The 14,216-nt window shown below is 43.3% G+C and overlaps 1 protein-coding gene and 1 non-coding gene across 2 annotated transcripts in view; one reads left to right on the top strand and one right to left on the bottom strand.

Annotated features, from left to right (window-relative positions):
- Window positions 1–309: 309 nt before the first annotated feature.
- Window positions 310–14,216, bottom strand: part of LOC124595411 — a 36,790-nt gene continuing 22,883 nt past the window's right edge. Inside the window, exon 3 of the mRNA XM_047134141.1 lies at window positions 310–741. Coding sequence (XP_046990097.1) covers window positions 539–741 — 203 coding nt within the window. The 3' untranslated portion in view covers window positions 310–538. The remainder of the gene's footprint in view (window positions 742–14,216) is intronic.
- On the top strand, window positions 12,156–12,232 carry Trnas-uga. Its single transcript has one exon. It is a non-coding gene; the product is annotated as a tRNA-Ser (tRNA).

Raw genomic sequence — 14,216 nt, 5'->3', positions numbered from 1 at the left:
ATAGTGGAGACAACGGAGCTTTAAAATTTCAACGTTTTCTGCTGTAAAATGGATCACTAATTGCCAAATGGTTCAAATTGCTCTGAGCACAATGGGACTTAACTGCTGAAGTCATCAGTCCCCTAGAACTTAGAACTATTTAAACCGAACTAACCTAAGGACATCACACACATCCATGCCCGAGCCAGGATTCGAACCTGCGACCGTAGCGGTCGCGCTGTTCCAGACTGTGGCGCCTAGAACCGCTCGGCCACTGAGGCCAGCCCCTAATTGTCAGTAAAAAAAAATTTAATCACACACTCACAAAAATTACGAGATCGAATGAATTTACTATCGTAAACAATTTTCCTGTAAGCGTAAAATTAGAAGCTACATTTGACCTTTAATTTATCTTGATTCTTTTTCGTTTGATCAGAAATTCTTTCTATGTTACAGAACAGCTCCTTATCACATATCGGATGAGTGTACTTACAAATTAATGTTAACTTCACTTATGTTATTTATGACAGAAAGAGATCTTTCTTCAGGCCGCAGTCTTTCAATCGAAAACCTCTCCGCTCTGTTCCGAGCTGGTCTGGTAGCCCTGCGCGGTGGACCGAAGGTTGTTTTTTTCCTCCAGATGCGGTGAGTAGGACAGGTCGTCGTCGTCGTCGTTTGGCCTCAGCTGCCGGAGTTTGCCGCGGGCTGGACACACGTTTCTCACCTTGAAGAAGCAGCGGAACAGAGGCACCAGGGGGAATTCTGCAACAGGGTAGGGAGCGACGTCCAAGTGCTGCCAATTTGTACACGGTTACGTATAATGTTGTACAGGATTTTTCATAATTAATGGTTCAAATTTAAACTGATTAAAATACACGATAGTAGAAGCAGGATGATCTAGTGATAACATATCGGTTGTGAGACTGCCGTGCAAGCGAGGTAACTACCCGCCGCTGACCTCAGCATGCAATGATTTGCTAGAGATTACAAGTATATTTGAAATTGAACTTATCGAGTGAGCCCTCACCTAACTGGGTTCGGCTCTCATTCATGGCCTATTTTTGGAGCATGCAGTAGATGTACGATGTAGCACACGTTGCTGCTGATGTAACTGGATGTAACATGACACCTGACGCACCAATATAGTCCAGTGGTACCTACAGCAGGGAGTGAGCCTTGGCCTACCAAAAACTGGTTCAAATTGCTCTAAGCACAATGGGACTTAACATCTGGGGTCATCAGTTCCCTAGACATAGAACTGCTTAAACGTAACTAACCTAAGGACATCACACACATCCATTCCCGAGGCAGGATTCGAGCCTGCGACCTCAGAGGCAGCGCGGTTCCGGACAGAAGCGACTAGAACAGCTCGGCCACAGCGGCCGGCTTAGCGTCCAATATCATCTGACAAGTATCCTTGGGATTTTAATGAGGTTGCTTCAAAAGGGAGGTGTACGAGAATCCCACTGATAACGCTTGAGGCGCATCGAGCTGTACAGGGATGTCAAGATCTACGAGATGATCCGTGGGTACTGGAATCAACTGGTGACTTACTATACACACAAATGCAGTGTTGCACTCAAAGGCGAGAGGCCACGTGGAACATCTCATTTAACTGTCAAGAGTAGCAGTAAAATATCATGTAAATCTAAGGTGGATGGAGAAGAAAGGAAAGGAAAGGGAAGGAACTATCGATGTCAGCTGCGTCGGAAATTTATGCAGAATGAGCAGTGTTGAGCAAAAATATGTGGAAGACCAGAAGTCGAGCATTGGATTTGCAGCATATTACTCACTTTCGGTAATCACTGCCCCATCCGGACACAGTGATTATCGCACTTGGACAGACTATGTCGGTGCACCTCCTGGCCAGCCCACATTCCCACCTAGCGCCAGGTATCCACGGTTTCCGTCCATGTCCTCCACGCTCACTATGAGACTCTCATCATGAGATACAGGAGATCGACCGTAATTGTGCGTCCACACTGAACCTTGTGGATCCATTGCTCATTGAGGCGAATCGGTTTAATGAAAGAGTGGTGTCCGTACGGGGACCGCACATAGGTAGCGCTAGGTGTGAATGTGGGTCGGCTGGGAGGCGTACGAGATGGTTCGCGCAGTCATAATAAACGCTGCGTCCGGATGGCGCACTCGTTAACGCAACTGCCCAGCAAGCGGTAAGCGGGAGGTCCCGGTTTAGAGTTCTGCTCCAGTACACATTTTCACGCGGAATCGCTGATTCCGTATAAAGTCCAAAGGCAGCTGACAACAACTGTTTTCTCTTTCCTTTTGTGTCTTCCCACTCCACTCTCAATTTACAATAGACGTATCACAGCTGCGGATTCAATGTGCTGTGTCCGAAAGAACAGACACCGCTCATTCACACAAATTGTAACACGTAACGTTCTGAAGTAGTGTTTGCTAAGGAAGACCAATAGTGAAATTTGACCACAATTAGGTGGTGATCTGATCATAGAGGTTACAGTTATACATTTGAACTAATTAGGACAACATTTCAGTCTGAAATCAATGGTAGCTTCTTACTTAGAAAATCAATCGTTTTTCGACCCATTTTTGATGAAACATATTTGCTACTATTATCACATACGTTTACCCGCTTTCATCAGTAAATATAATATCACCTGTATAATTGCACTTAACAAGTAGCATGTCCAATAATGTAAGCAAGTGGGCTATGTTATCTTTCATTACAAATGCGAAACTTATCAAGAATAGGGGAAACCCGAAGATAAAGAAAAAATTACATATATCGATGGAAGGTAAGACACAACGTGTCGATACTACACAAACACAGATGAAAGCCAAGTAAAGAAAGTTCCTTTTCCTTCTGAAGCTAATTCTGTCAGCCTTAGTGTTAATTACACTCTCGCACACTTATTACTACCACTGTTTACCTGCTTTACACTGATTTACATAAAGACATCAAACAGACAGAAAAAACTCCGTTTAATACCTAATTGTATTAATGTAAGAAAAAACCATTATTGTCAATGCATTTCTGTTCGTATTGGTAGGTGTGTCAGTTCCCTCAATCCCTACAATACCATTGCTGCACACCAGATGCTCCTACACAGCAAAAATAATTTCAGATACCTTAGTGCCTTCTTTAAAAATTGTTTAATTCGTGTTGTGTTGTGTTGTTATTTAGGAAAAGATAGTAATTAATAAATAAACGCATACAAGTTCACAAATTGCAGTTAGATACAAAAGGTGGGGGGAAGGGGGGTGGAATTACGGAAACACCAGAATACAACTTGTTACCATGCCTAAATATAAGCAGGAAAACCGCTGGCATTGAAAATAGCTCCCAGTCCTCTCGGAATGGATAAATACAAGACCTGTACGGTTTTCAAGGGAATCATGTACCATTCTTCCTGCAAAATAGTGACAAGCTCAGAGAGCGACGATGCAGGTGGATAGTGATCTCGCACCCTGCTCTGCAAAGTAGATCACAGAAATTCCATTATATTGAGATCTGGTGACATGGTGGCTAGGGAGGTTGCCACAACTCATCCTCCAGCTCACAAAACCAAGATGCGAGCTGTGTGGAAAAGGACGTTGTCGTATTGGAACGTAACATCACCACTGGGGAACAAACATCGTACCACAGGAGGGACCTGATCAGTCAAAATGGTCGCATAATACTTGCCAGCAATGCGACCTTGCAGAGTAACCTCGAGACTCACGGAATATCATGTTACGTCTGCCCATAATACTCATCGAACCCTAGCCGTATTTCATTCCTGAGGTGTATACTCAGCCACATGTGTACACTGTGAAATAAGATTCATCTACCGAAGTGGATTTCTTCCATTGCTGCATGGTCAAGTGTTTATGGCTTCGGCACCACGTTTCCAATTAATGTCTTTCTGTAGTGATAAGTAGTTGGTCCGCAGCTCGTATCTCGCGGTAGTAGAACCACCAGCAGGGCCTAAAACTAAAATCGACTTCAAATACTAATTTACCACTTAAAAGAAGACTGAGGGCCTATAGTAGATATTCGACTGCCGTTAAAAGAGTTCGGCTGCTGAGGGCTCCGTTAAGGTCCCAACAATATGACTAAATGACAAAACAAGGAACAAAGAACTGTCTCAGCTTCACGCAACAATTTAAATAATGCACCTGTGCAAACTGACTGAAAATAAATATTCTCACTTTCAGTCATTTCGTATTCTAAATTGAAAGTCTGAATATGTTATTGAGTGAAACATTACAGATACTGCGCGTGCAATCTTTAATTCTCCTACAGTATTTGAAAAGTAATATCAGATAACAACAATAGCCAGTCATACAGGCTACACAGCTTTACTCCTGTTGCCTAAAAAAAGCGTCATACATACATCATGCATGCCGGTCAGTCCAGAAATGTCGCAAAATAACTAATATAAGACTTTTATCCTTTCGCCATGGCAACATGGGTTGTGGACTCGGTACTGTTCGGCCAACTGTTCCACGCCTAGACGGCATGTAGCCCCCATCAGTCTCGTGCCCGGCACAAGAAGCTGACTGGCGTCTTGTAACTTCTTTGTCAACTTAATATAACAAACTTCTCCACAGATCAATAACAAAACGACTTTTTCCCCCTCTTCTCTTTCTCTCCTATCACTCATCAACATTCTGAATGTAATATTTTTCTGATTTAAATTTGAAATTAATATTTAGATTGGAATGGTGGACAATTTTTACTGGACAGCTGCAATGTGACAATGGTACTTCAGGAATGACTATAATGTTTCGTGTTGTTATGTCCACTAAAATTTTAATTAGTTAAAAACTCCTTCTATAAACTCCTATGCTACGAACACTATTGCAAGAAGCCATAATTTTGTGTTTCTTACTGCCCTTTAGTAATGGGATCCTCACACCTTCATGAACGGGACTTCGAACAATGACCTACATGTTTCGAGGAACAACACTCTGGCAAAACGATCAAATAAATGGTAAGGTTTTTCGTTTTGTAGGATGGTCAGATTTAATCTGAAACGATTGTAATGGTTTTCAGGGTAGGCTGTGCTGCCAAATAGTTGTTAAGAAAAATATTTCACACGTTACACCATCCTCGGGTTGATAAAAGTTGAAGTTAGCAAATTAGGCGGCGCGAAAATTAAAGGGCCTGCGTGAGATGTTGCCGCCAAAGGCGTTCTTCCTAACACCTGACATGAGAGCGACACAACAGTTGGGCAGTGGATGGTAGGAAGGACTGAATAAGAGACAGAAGCTGAGCAGTCTCGCGCGCAATGACCTGCGCTATGAAAACAACTGGCATTAATTGAATGTGATGCGCCGTTTGAATTTGCGCACAATACGGCCTGACTGGCTAACTGGAATGCTAATGAACTCGGGAAAGGTGCAAGGTATTGATTTTTCTTTTCCGTGATATTTATTTCTCAGCACAACGTACCATACAGCCATGCAACACCCTACAAGCTTTCCAGACTGTTTATGACCATCCTATATACATCATAATCCATGAAATAGGATAAAATACTTTTTTACTTTAAGTGCCGGCCGGAGTGGCCGAGCGGTTCTAGGCGCTACAGTCTGGAACCGCGAGACCGCTACGGTCACACGTTCGAATCCAGCCTCGGGCATGGATGTGTGTGATGTCCTTAGATTAGTTAGGTTTAAGTAGTTCTAAGTTATAGGGAACTGATGACCTCAGCAGTTAAGTCCCGTAGTGCTTAGAGCCATTTATTAGTAATGTATAACGATACAGGGAGGTACAAGCAGAGGTTTACATTCAAGTGTTACCTGAAACCTCGTCAGAGTGGCCCAGCAAAGAACTGAGGGATAGTCGCCCAGTTCTCCGCCGTTGCAGCTGCACAGCAGCAGGCCCAGGCTGTGATCACAAGAATGTCTAGATTTAATACGTGTCTTGTGCATACTACGTGGTATGGTAAAACGCTCCGCGGCACCAAATTTATGGAGTATATTTTTTGTTACTGTCCTGTGATTATCCGCTGCTCGTATTCTCGCGGTAGAGTTCTCGCTTTTCGCGCACGGGGTGCCGGGTTCGATTCGCGGCGCAGAGAGGGCTTTTTCCCTGCCTCGAGATGACTGGGTGTTGTTGTATCATCTTCATGCAATGTCAAACCACTCCACTAGGACCTTGCCTAGTACGGCAGTACGAGTCTCCCGCATCGCTCCCCTACGCTCTATCACGGAGTCTGGGACTTCTTCATCATACTGTGATTTAAATAATGACCATGGATCATCCGTAGTTATCTCTCTCTCTCTGCTTCTGGTTGTAGATGTACTGGTTGAAATTTTTTCAACACTTTCAATTCGTAAAGGAACAGCAAATCAATTTTACATAATCCCTTGTGATACAGCTCCTTTATATTGCCTATACATTGTGACTATACTTACATCGCTTTATATCAAAAGCTTTATTATGGGTTACTATGTGCCTGTTCTAATGCTGCAACGACCCCCAGTGCTGACATAAAAACCATTGTTACTGATGCACTGCCGCTTTATGTTTCACTTGAAGAATGTACGTCACTAAAGCTGTTTCATATCTGCTCAGCGCTCACCACGCCCACTATTAAACCACTGCATAACTGCACTCTACAAAGGCTTCCTCCCCATCCATTCAGGACATTGGGATGTTAGGAAAAGTTTGAGCAGCAACAGATAGGTGGTGTGTTGTGCTTCGTCCTGTTCTGACCTGCCGTAAGACAGATTCTGAAAATCGTGAGAAGGAAAATCGTGAGAAGGGTGGTGGAAGAGACTGACCTGATGAAAGTGAGAGTTCGTTGTTGCGTAATTACGGGAAAGTTCCGGTAACTATACCGCAACTACAAAGGATTGCATCGACGTGCCGCGTACTTTCCTGTGATAGCATACATTTGTCCCTGTTATGTGACATGTTTCTCAGGGAACAGTAATAATATTTGCTTGTCAGTTCAAGAGGTACTTACCAACGATTGGAAGTATATTCATCGATTTAAAGTAAATGGTGATTCATAATCCGTCTTTCCGTGTATTAGTGACAAGGCACGAGACATGCTAGCCACTGTGGCTACAACACATGCCAAAGCTTACTTTCTATCTTGTGAACCATATGTGAAGTGAAAGTGCAGTCCAGGGTGCCTGGGCAAAACAACAAGATGGTCGAATCAGACAATGTGGTTTTCATGCAAGAACTGTCAACTATGAGTAAAAAACCGTGTGATAAAGTCCATATGGCTAGCAGCGAACTCAGAATTAATGATTTGCTGAAGAGTGTGCTGGAAAGCTCCAAAGCTTGGAAGACAATAATACACTTCCGGCCATTAAAATTGCTACACCACGAGGATGACGTGCTACAGACGCAAAAGTTAACCGACGTGAAGGAGATGCTGTGATATGCAAATGATTAGCTTTTCAGAGCATTCAGATAAGGTTGGAGCCGGTGGCAACATGAGGAACGCTTACAACCGAATTGTCATACACAAACACTAGTTGACCGGCGTTGTCTGGTGAAACGTTGTTGTTATGCCTCGTGTAAGGAGGAGAAATGCATACCACCACGTTTCCAACTTAAAGAAAGGTCGGATTGTAGCCTACCGCGACTGCCGTTTGTCGTATCGCGACATTGCTGCTAGCTTTGGTAGAGATCCAATGACTGTTAGCAGGATATAGAATCAGTGGGTTCAGGAGGGTAATACGGAACGCCGTGCTGGATCCCAATTGCCTCGTAACACTAGTAGTCAAGATGACAGGTATCTTATCCGCATGGTTGTAACGGGTCGTGCAGCCACGTCTCGATCCCTGAGTCAACAGATGGGAACGTTTGCAAGATAACAAGCATCTGCACGAACAGTTCGACGACGTTTGCAGCAGCGTGGACTATCAGCTCGGAGACCATGGCTGCGGTTATCCTTGACGCTGCATCACAGGCAGGAGCGCCTGCGATGGTGTACTCAACGACGAACCTGGGTGCACGAATGGCAAAACGTCATTTTTTCGGATGAATCCAGGTTCTGTTTACAGCATCATGATAGTCGCATCTGTGTTTGGCGACATCGCGGTGAACGCACGTTGGAAGCATGTATTCGTCATCGCCATACTGGCGTATCACCCATCGTGATGGTATGGGGTGCCATTGGTTACACTTCTCGGTCTCCTCGTGTTCGCATTGACGCACTTTGAGCAGTGGATGTTACATTTCAGATGAGTTACGACCCGTGGCTCTACCCTTCATTCGATCCCTGCGAAATCCTACATTTCAGCTGGATAATGCACGACCGCATGTTGCAGGTCCTGTACGAGCCTTTCTGGATACAGGAAATGTTCGACTGCTGCCCTGTCCAGGAGATTCTCCAGATGTCTCACCAACTAAAAACGTCTGTTCGATGGTGGCAGAGCAACTGGCTCGTCACAATACGCCAGTCACTACTCTTGATGAACTGTGGTATCGTGTTGAATCTGCATGGGCACTTGTACCTGTACTCCCCATCCAAATTCTGTTTGACTCAATGCCCAGGCGTATCAAGGCCTTTATTACGGCAGAGGTGGTTGTTCTGGGTACTGATTTCTCAGGATCTATGCACCGGAATTGCGTGAAAATGTTATCACATGTCATTTCTACTATAAAATATTTGTCCAATGAATACCCCTTTATCATCTGCATTTCTTCTTGGTGTAGCAATTTTAATGGCCAGTAGTGTAATTCATTAGTACAGAGAGTTTGCAGACATAGGAAAAAAATTTCCTCGCCAGAGCTCACGTGTTCATAGGTCAGGCACCAAAGCATTAGAGAATTGCAACAACCAAACCAAGATCAATTCTCAGAAGTGCTGTATTTCGTGACGATTAGAGATGTAAAAGAAGTTCCGAATAATTTTTGATTCAGTTTCTATCAAAATTGCTTTAAGAAAGGTGGAGTTCGTCTTCCTCGTTTTTTGGTACATAACGACATGTAACGTCGAATTGAAGATCTTTGAGGTTCTACATTTTCATATACTTCCATTTTGAAGCTCTGAACAATGGCGCGGTGTTTCTAGAGTCAGCAACTAGGGCGCGTCGCGAATTGTCAGCAGCATCGCTTCGCCTGTGTTAAATGTACCAACGCGCACACTGACAACACGTGCAAAAAGCCTCAGCGACGACGAAGGCAGCGCGTGAGAGACAGCGGAGGACGCACTCCGTGTTGGCGGGGCTCCAGCACTTTCCGAGATACAGAGAAAAACAGGTTAAGGCAACAGAACCAGAATATGATTCAGAGATCCAATAACTAAGATGCGAATATAAGAAACCGAAGGGCGAGAAAAGAGAATAGTAAAACACCTATAAACGACGAATAGAGCAATTGAGTAATATCCTGTCCCCTTCCTCTCCCCACGAGAAGAAGATACGAGCAGCAAGAAACCAACCAGAAAGACAAAGATTGGACTAGAGTCCTAAACAAGGTATTCACTCCTTTAGTATGAGACAGTGAATTTTGCACGACTTCAAATGGAGTCCACGAGTTAACTGAGGACCTTTTTCTTACCTCTTCAACAATCAGGTTGGTCAGCATCACGTTACCGTACATTTCCGTCTTTTCTGCCTTCGTCCTTCCTCTTGAGAACGGTAAAGGTGGTGCAGCTGATTTCCTCCAGTATCCTAGTCTCGGACTGCGTCTTTTATTTTCTGCTTCTACTGTCCTTTCATCATGCTTCAAATGATACTATCATGTCTCTGCACATGGACGATCCATGAGTCCGTAACTAGGAGACTAGGTTTCTCTTCCTCCACTCCGTAGTACCTCTTCATTTGATAGCTTTTCTACCCAGGAAATCTTGAGCACTTTGCTGTAGCCCCACATTCCAAGCGCTGCTACTGTACTTTATGTTTTTCTGCTATCCCGGCTGTCCATTCTTCATTTCCGTACAGCAGCACAGTCCCAACAAACGTCTTCATGAGATTTCCCGTGAGATGTTTATCTATGCTCCTGGATGTGAAAAGACTTCTTCTCTTGTTAAAAACAGCTTTTCTCTGGTTGATTCTGCTTGCAATATCTTTCCTTAACCTTCCGTCTGATGAAATTTTACTCCCTAGGTAGCAAAGTGTGCAAGGGTGTGCAGTCGCACAATGTTAAGTATATGTTCTCCACTAAGATTTTTGTTTCAACATTATCAATTTTCAAACTGTATGGAGAGCTGAGGATGTTTTCCATGTGGACCAGCATTTCTTATAATTGTTCGGAATCATCACTTAACACTGCCATATCATCGGCAATAAGTTCAGTGAGAAGAAATAAAAACCTTGAAGTTTCCCAATGACTTGTAATTCTATTAATTCTGTCAGAGACGGCAGAAGACTTGGAATAGCAACCGAACGGAATGGACAGTGCCTTGAAAGGAGGCCATCAACAAAACCAAAGCAAGAATAATGGAATTCAGTGGAATTAAATCACGTGATGCTCAGGAACAAGACTGGGAAACGAAACAAGTAATGTAGTAGATGAGTTTGTTATTTGGGCAGCAGAATAAATGGTTCAAAAAAATGGTTCAAATGGCTCTGAGCACTATGCGACTCAACTGCTGAGGTCATCAGTCGCCTAGAACTTAGAACTAATTAAACCTAACTAACCTAAGGACGGCACACAACACCCAGCCATCACGAGGCAGAGAAAATCCCTGACCCCGCCGGGAATCGAACCCGGGAACCCGCGCGTGGGAAGCGAGAACGCTACCGCACGACCACGAGATGCGGGCAACAAATGGTTCAAATGGCTCTGAGCACTATGGGACTTAACATCTGTGGTCATCAGTCCCCTGGAACTTAGAACTACTTAAACCTAACTAACCTAAGGACATCATACACATCCATGTCCGAGGCAGGATTCGAACCTGCGACCGTAGCGGTCACGCGGTTCCATACTGAAGCGCCTAGTACCGCAAGGCCACACCGGCGGGCGCAGCAGAATAACTGATGATGGTAAAGTCAGAGAGGATATAAAATGTAAACTGTCAACAACAAGGAAAGCGTTTATCAAGAAAAGAAATTTGTTACCATCGGAAATAGATTTAAGTAGTAAGAACTCTTTGCGGGAAGTATTTGTCTCGATTGCAGCCGTATATGGAAATGAGACATGGACGATGAACAGTTCAGATAAAAAGAGAATAGAAGATTTTGAAATGTGGTGCTGCAAAATAACACTGAAGATTAGATGATCAGATCACCTGACTACAAGAAGGGATGGGTTCGTAAGACTCATTTTGAGACATCGCGGATCCACAATTTAGTTTTAGCGCAAAGAGTGTGGGGGAGGGTGCTAAACTGTAGAGGGTGATGAATAGATGAATGAATGAAGCAGGTTCAGAGGAATGTAAATTGCGTTATTTATTCGGACAGGAAGAGGTTTACGCAGGTTATTGTAGCATGGAGATCTTCATCACACCAGTCTTCGGACTAAAGACCACAACAACAACAACAGTAAATTGCAGCTTGTCTATTTTCTTACCATTAATTTAAATTCCTCCCACAGCTCCTGGTTTCTCCCTAGCTTCATCTACTGCCGCCTGAAAGAATCCACTGAACTAGATAGGAGGGAGTGTTCAACCCTTACATCCTGCTTAACATTGGGTTCTTCTTGATGTTCTCCACGCCTTATCACAGACAATTCGTCTCTGTAAAGTCTCTGAATTACTATTCTGTCCTCGTACTTTATGCTAGTCTCTATCATCATCTTAAAAGGCTGTAGCCAGTATATTCTGCCAAATGATTTTTCTAAGTCGATGAAAGCAATATTGTATCTTGCCCCTTCATTAGTCTTTTCTCAAGATCAACCGTAGGCCAAATATTGTTTTTGTGTGCCTACATTTTTTCATTGATTATGCGTGACCACTGAATCTATCCTGCCTTCTATCCACCCTAGAATGATACAGGTCAGTATCTTCGAGGCGTGTGTTACCAAACTGAGAGTTGTATATTGTTCATATTGGTCTGCAAGTGCTTTCATTGCTATTGGCACTGTGATACATTTTTTAATGTTTCTTGGGTGCTACTCTACTTCGTATACAGGGTGTTACAAAAAGGTACGGCCAAACTCTCAGGAAACATTCTTCACACACAAATAAAGAAAATAAATTTACAGAAGCTCTCCTGCGCAGGAGAGCTTCTGTTAAGTTTGGAAGGTAGGAGACGAGATACTGCCAGAAGTAAAGCTGTGAGCCCGGGCGTGAGTCGGCCTTCGGTGGCTCAGTTGGTAGAGCACTTGCCCGTGAAAGGCAAAGGTCCCGAGTTCGAGTCTCGGTCGGGCACACAGTTTTCATCTGCCAGGAAGTTTCATATCAGCGCACACTCCGCTGCAGAGTTAAAATCTCATTCTGAAAATATGTTATGTTGACATGTGTCCGGCAACGCTTACTTTCCATGTTAGAGCTCATTTTATTACTTCTCTTCAAATCACATTAATCATGGAATGGAAACACACAGCAACAGAACGTACCAGCGTGACTTCAAACACATTGTTACAGGAAATGTTCAAAACGTCCTCCGTTAGCGAGGATACATGCATCTACCTTCCGTCGCATGGAATCCCTGATGCGCTTATGCGCCCCTGGAGAATGGCGTATTGTATCACAGCCGTCCATAATACGAGCACGAAGAGTCTCTACATTTGGTACCGGGGTTGCGTAGACAAGAGCTTTCAAATGCCCCCATAAATGAAAGTCAAGAGGGTTGAGGTCAGGAGAGCGCGAAGGCCATGGAATTGGTCCGCCTCTACCAATCCATCGGTCACCGAATCTGTTGTTGAGAAGCAAACGAACACTTCGACTGAAATGTGCAGGAGCTCCATCGTGCATGAACCACAAGTTGTGTCGTACTTGTAAAGGCACACGTTCTAGCAGCACAGGTAGAGCATCCAATATGAAATCATGATAACGTGCTCCATTGAGCCTGGGTGGACGAAACTAAAATGAGCTCTAACATGGAAATTAAGCGTTTCCGGACACATGTCAACGTAACATCTTTTCTTTATTTGTGTGTGAGGAATGTTTGCTGAAAGTTTGTTCGTACCTTTTTGTAACACCCTGTATAACGTAAGACATGGACCAGCTCTCCACTGTTCTCCAGCGACCTAGACGATTCCTACTGGTGTATCATCAACTACAGTGGCTTTCCCAGCTTTTAGCTGGCAGAATGCAACCTCTAACTGATTGCTCAAGATATAACCTCCGTTTCTTCCAGATAGATTTCCTCAGCGTTCGCCAGTATCAGATCTTCATTATTTCCTCCATATTCCTTCTACCATTCTACTCTGTCTTTCTGTTTATATAATACTATTCCATCTTCATTCTGGTCTCTACTGGATTTTATTTGCCTGTTTCCAAAGTACTGTTTAAGTGAATTATAGGCAGATTCCTGTCTTAATCATTTCATTCGCCTCTTTGCACTGGTCCTCCAAGAATTGTTGTTTACCCTTCTTTTATTCTCGGTTCATTTCATTCCTCACTACTTTGTGAACTGCTACTAATAAGAAAAAGTTGTTAATTAAGTAACTGATAAAGATAAGACAGGTACTGCATTAAAAAACTCTCTTTTGAATTTTTTTGCCTAGATGCATACATTATATAATATTTCAATGTCTAATACAAACAATCTGTCAAAAATTTTTAGTATAGATGAATGTGTTTTCTTCGTGGCTGCTGTAAGAAGAGAACGACTTAGGTGCAGGATGAGTTGGCGGTCGGAGGTCTCTGTTTCTCCGGTTCTCAGATAACGCCACGAAGAGTCGGAGAAAAACTGGTACAACTCGCTATGAAGACGCCGTCTCTCTTAGCAGCTATAATGTTCACAGTCACCGTAAATGTTCTTTTCTGGAAACACTTTCAGAATGATAAGGCTGAACAACAGTGGCTGTATGATATCTTCTGACTAACAAACTGTTCGCTAAGGGAACGTCTTGAACATACAAGCTGTCGGTGAAATATTGCGCGTCGTTCGGATCGTGACAGTAGCAGATTCGCCCAGTATTGCTAATTCACGAGGTTATCACTATGCACTATACTGCTTAACACACTAATACTTTTTATGAAAGTCCGAGGAACCAATACCGAATAAAGGTTCGTAAACGATATTTATCTGCTTTCTTCCACAAATTCAATTTTTATTCGTGATAATCTGCACTTAAAATTATTTCTGTATGCAAACTTATCTCCAACAATTCTGAAAAAAACATACATGCTCCTTTTTTTTCAGCAAAGAGCGTTGTCGTCAGAGCAAAGAGCATTCTCGTATCAAAT

This window comes from Schistocerca americana, chromosome 2, assembly GCF_021461395.2.
Source record: "Schistocerca americana isolate TAMUIC-IGC-003095 chromosome 2, iqSchAmer2.1, whole genome shotgun sequence".
Classification (NCBI taxonomy): domain Eukaryota; kingdom Metazoa; phylum Arthropoda; class Insecta; order Orthoptera; family Acrididae; genus Schistocerca; species Schistocerca americana.
This window is presented reverse-complemented; position numbering and strand designations above follow the sequence as displayed.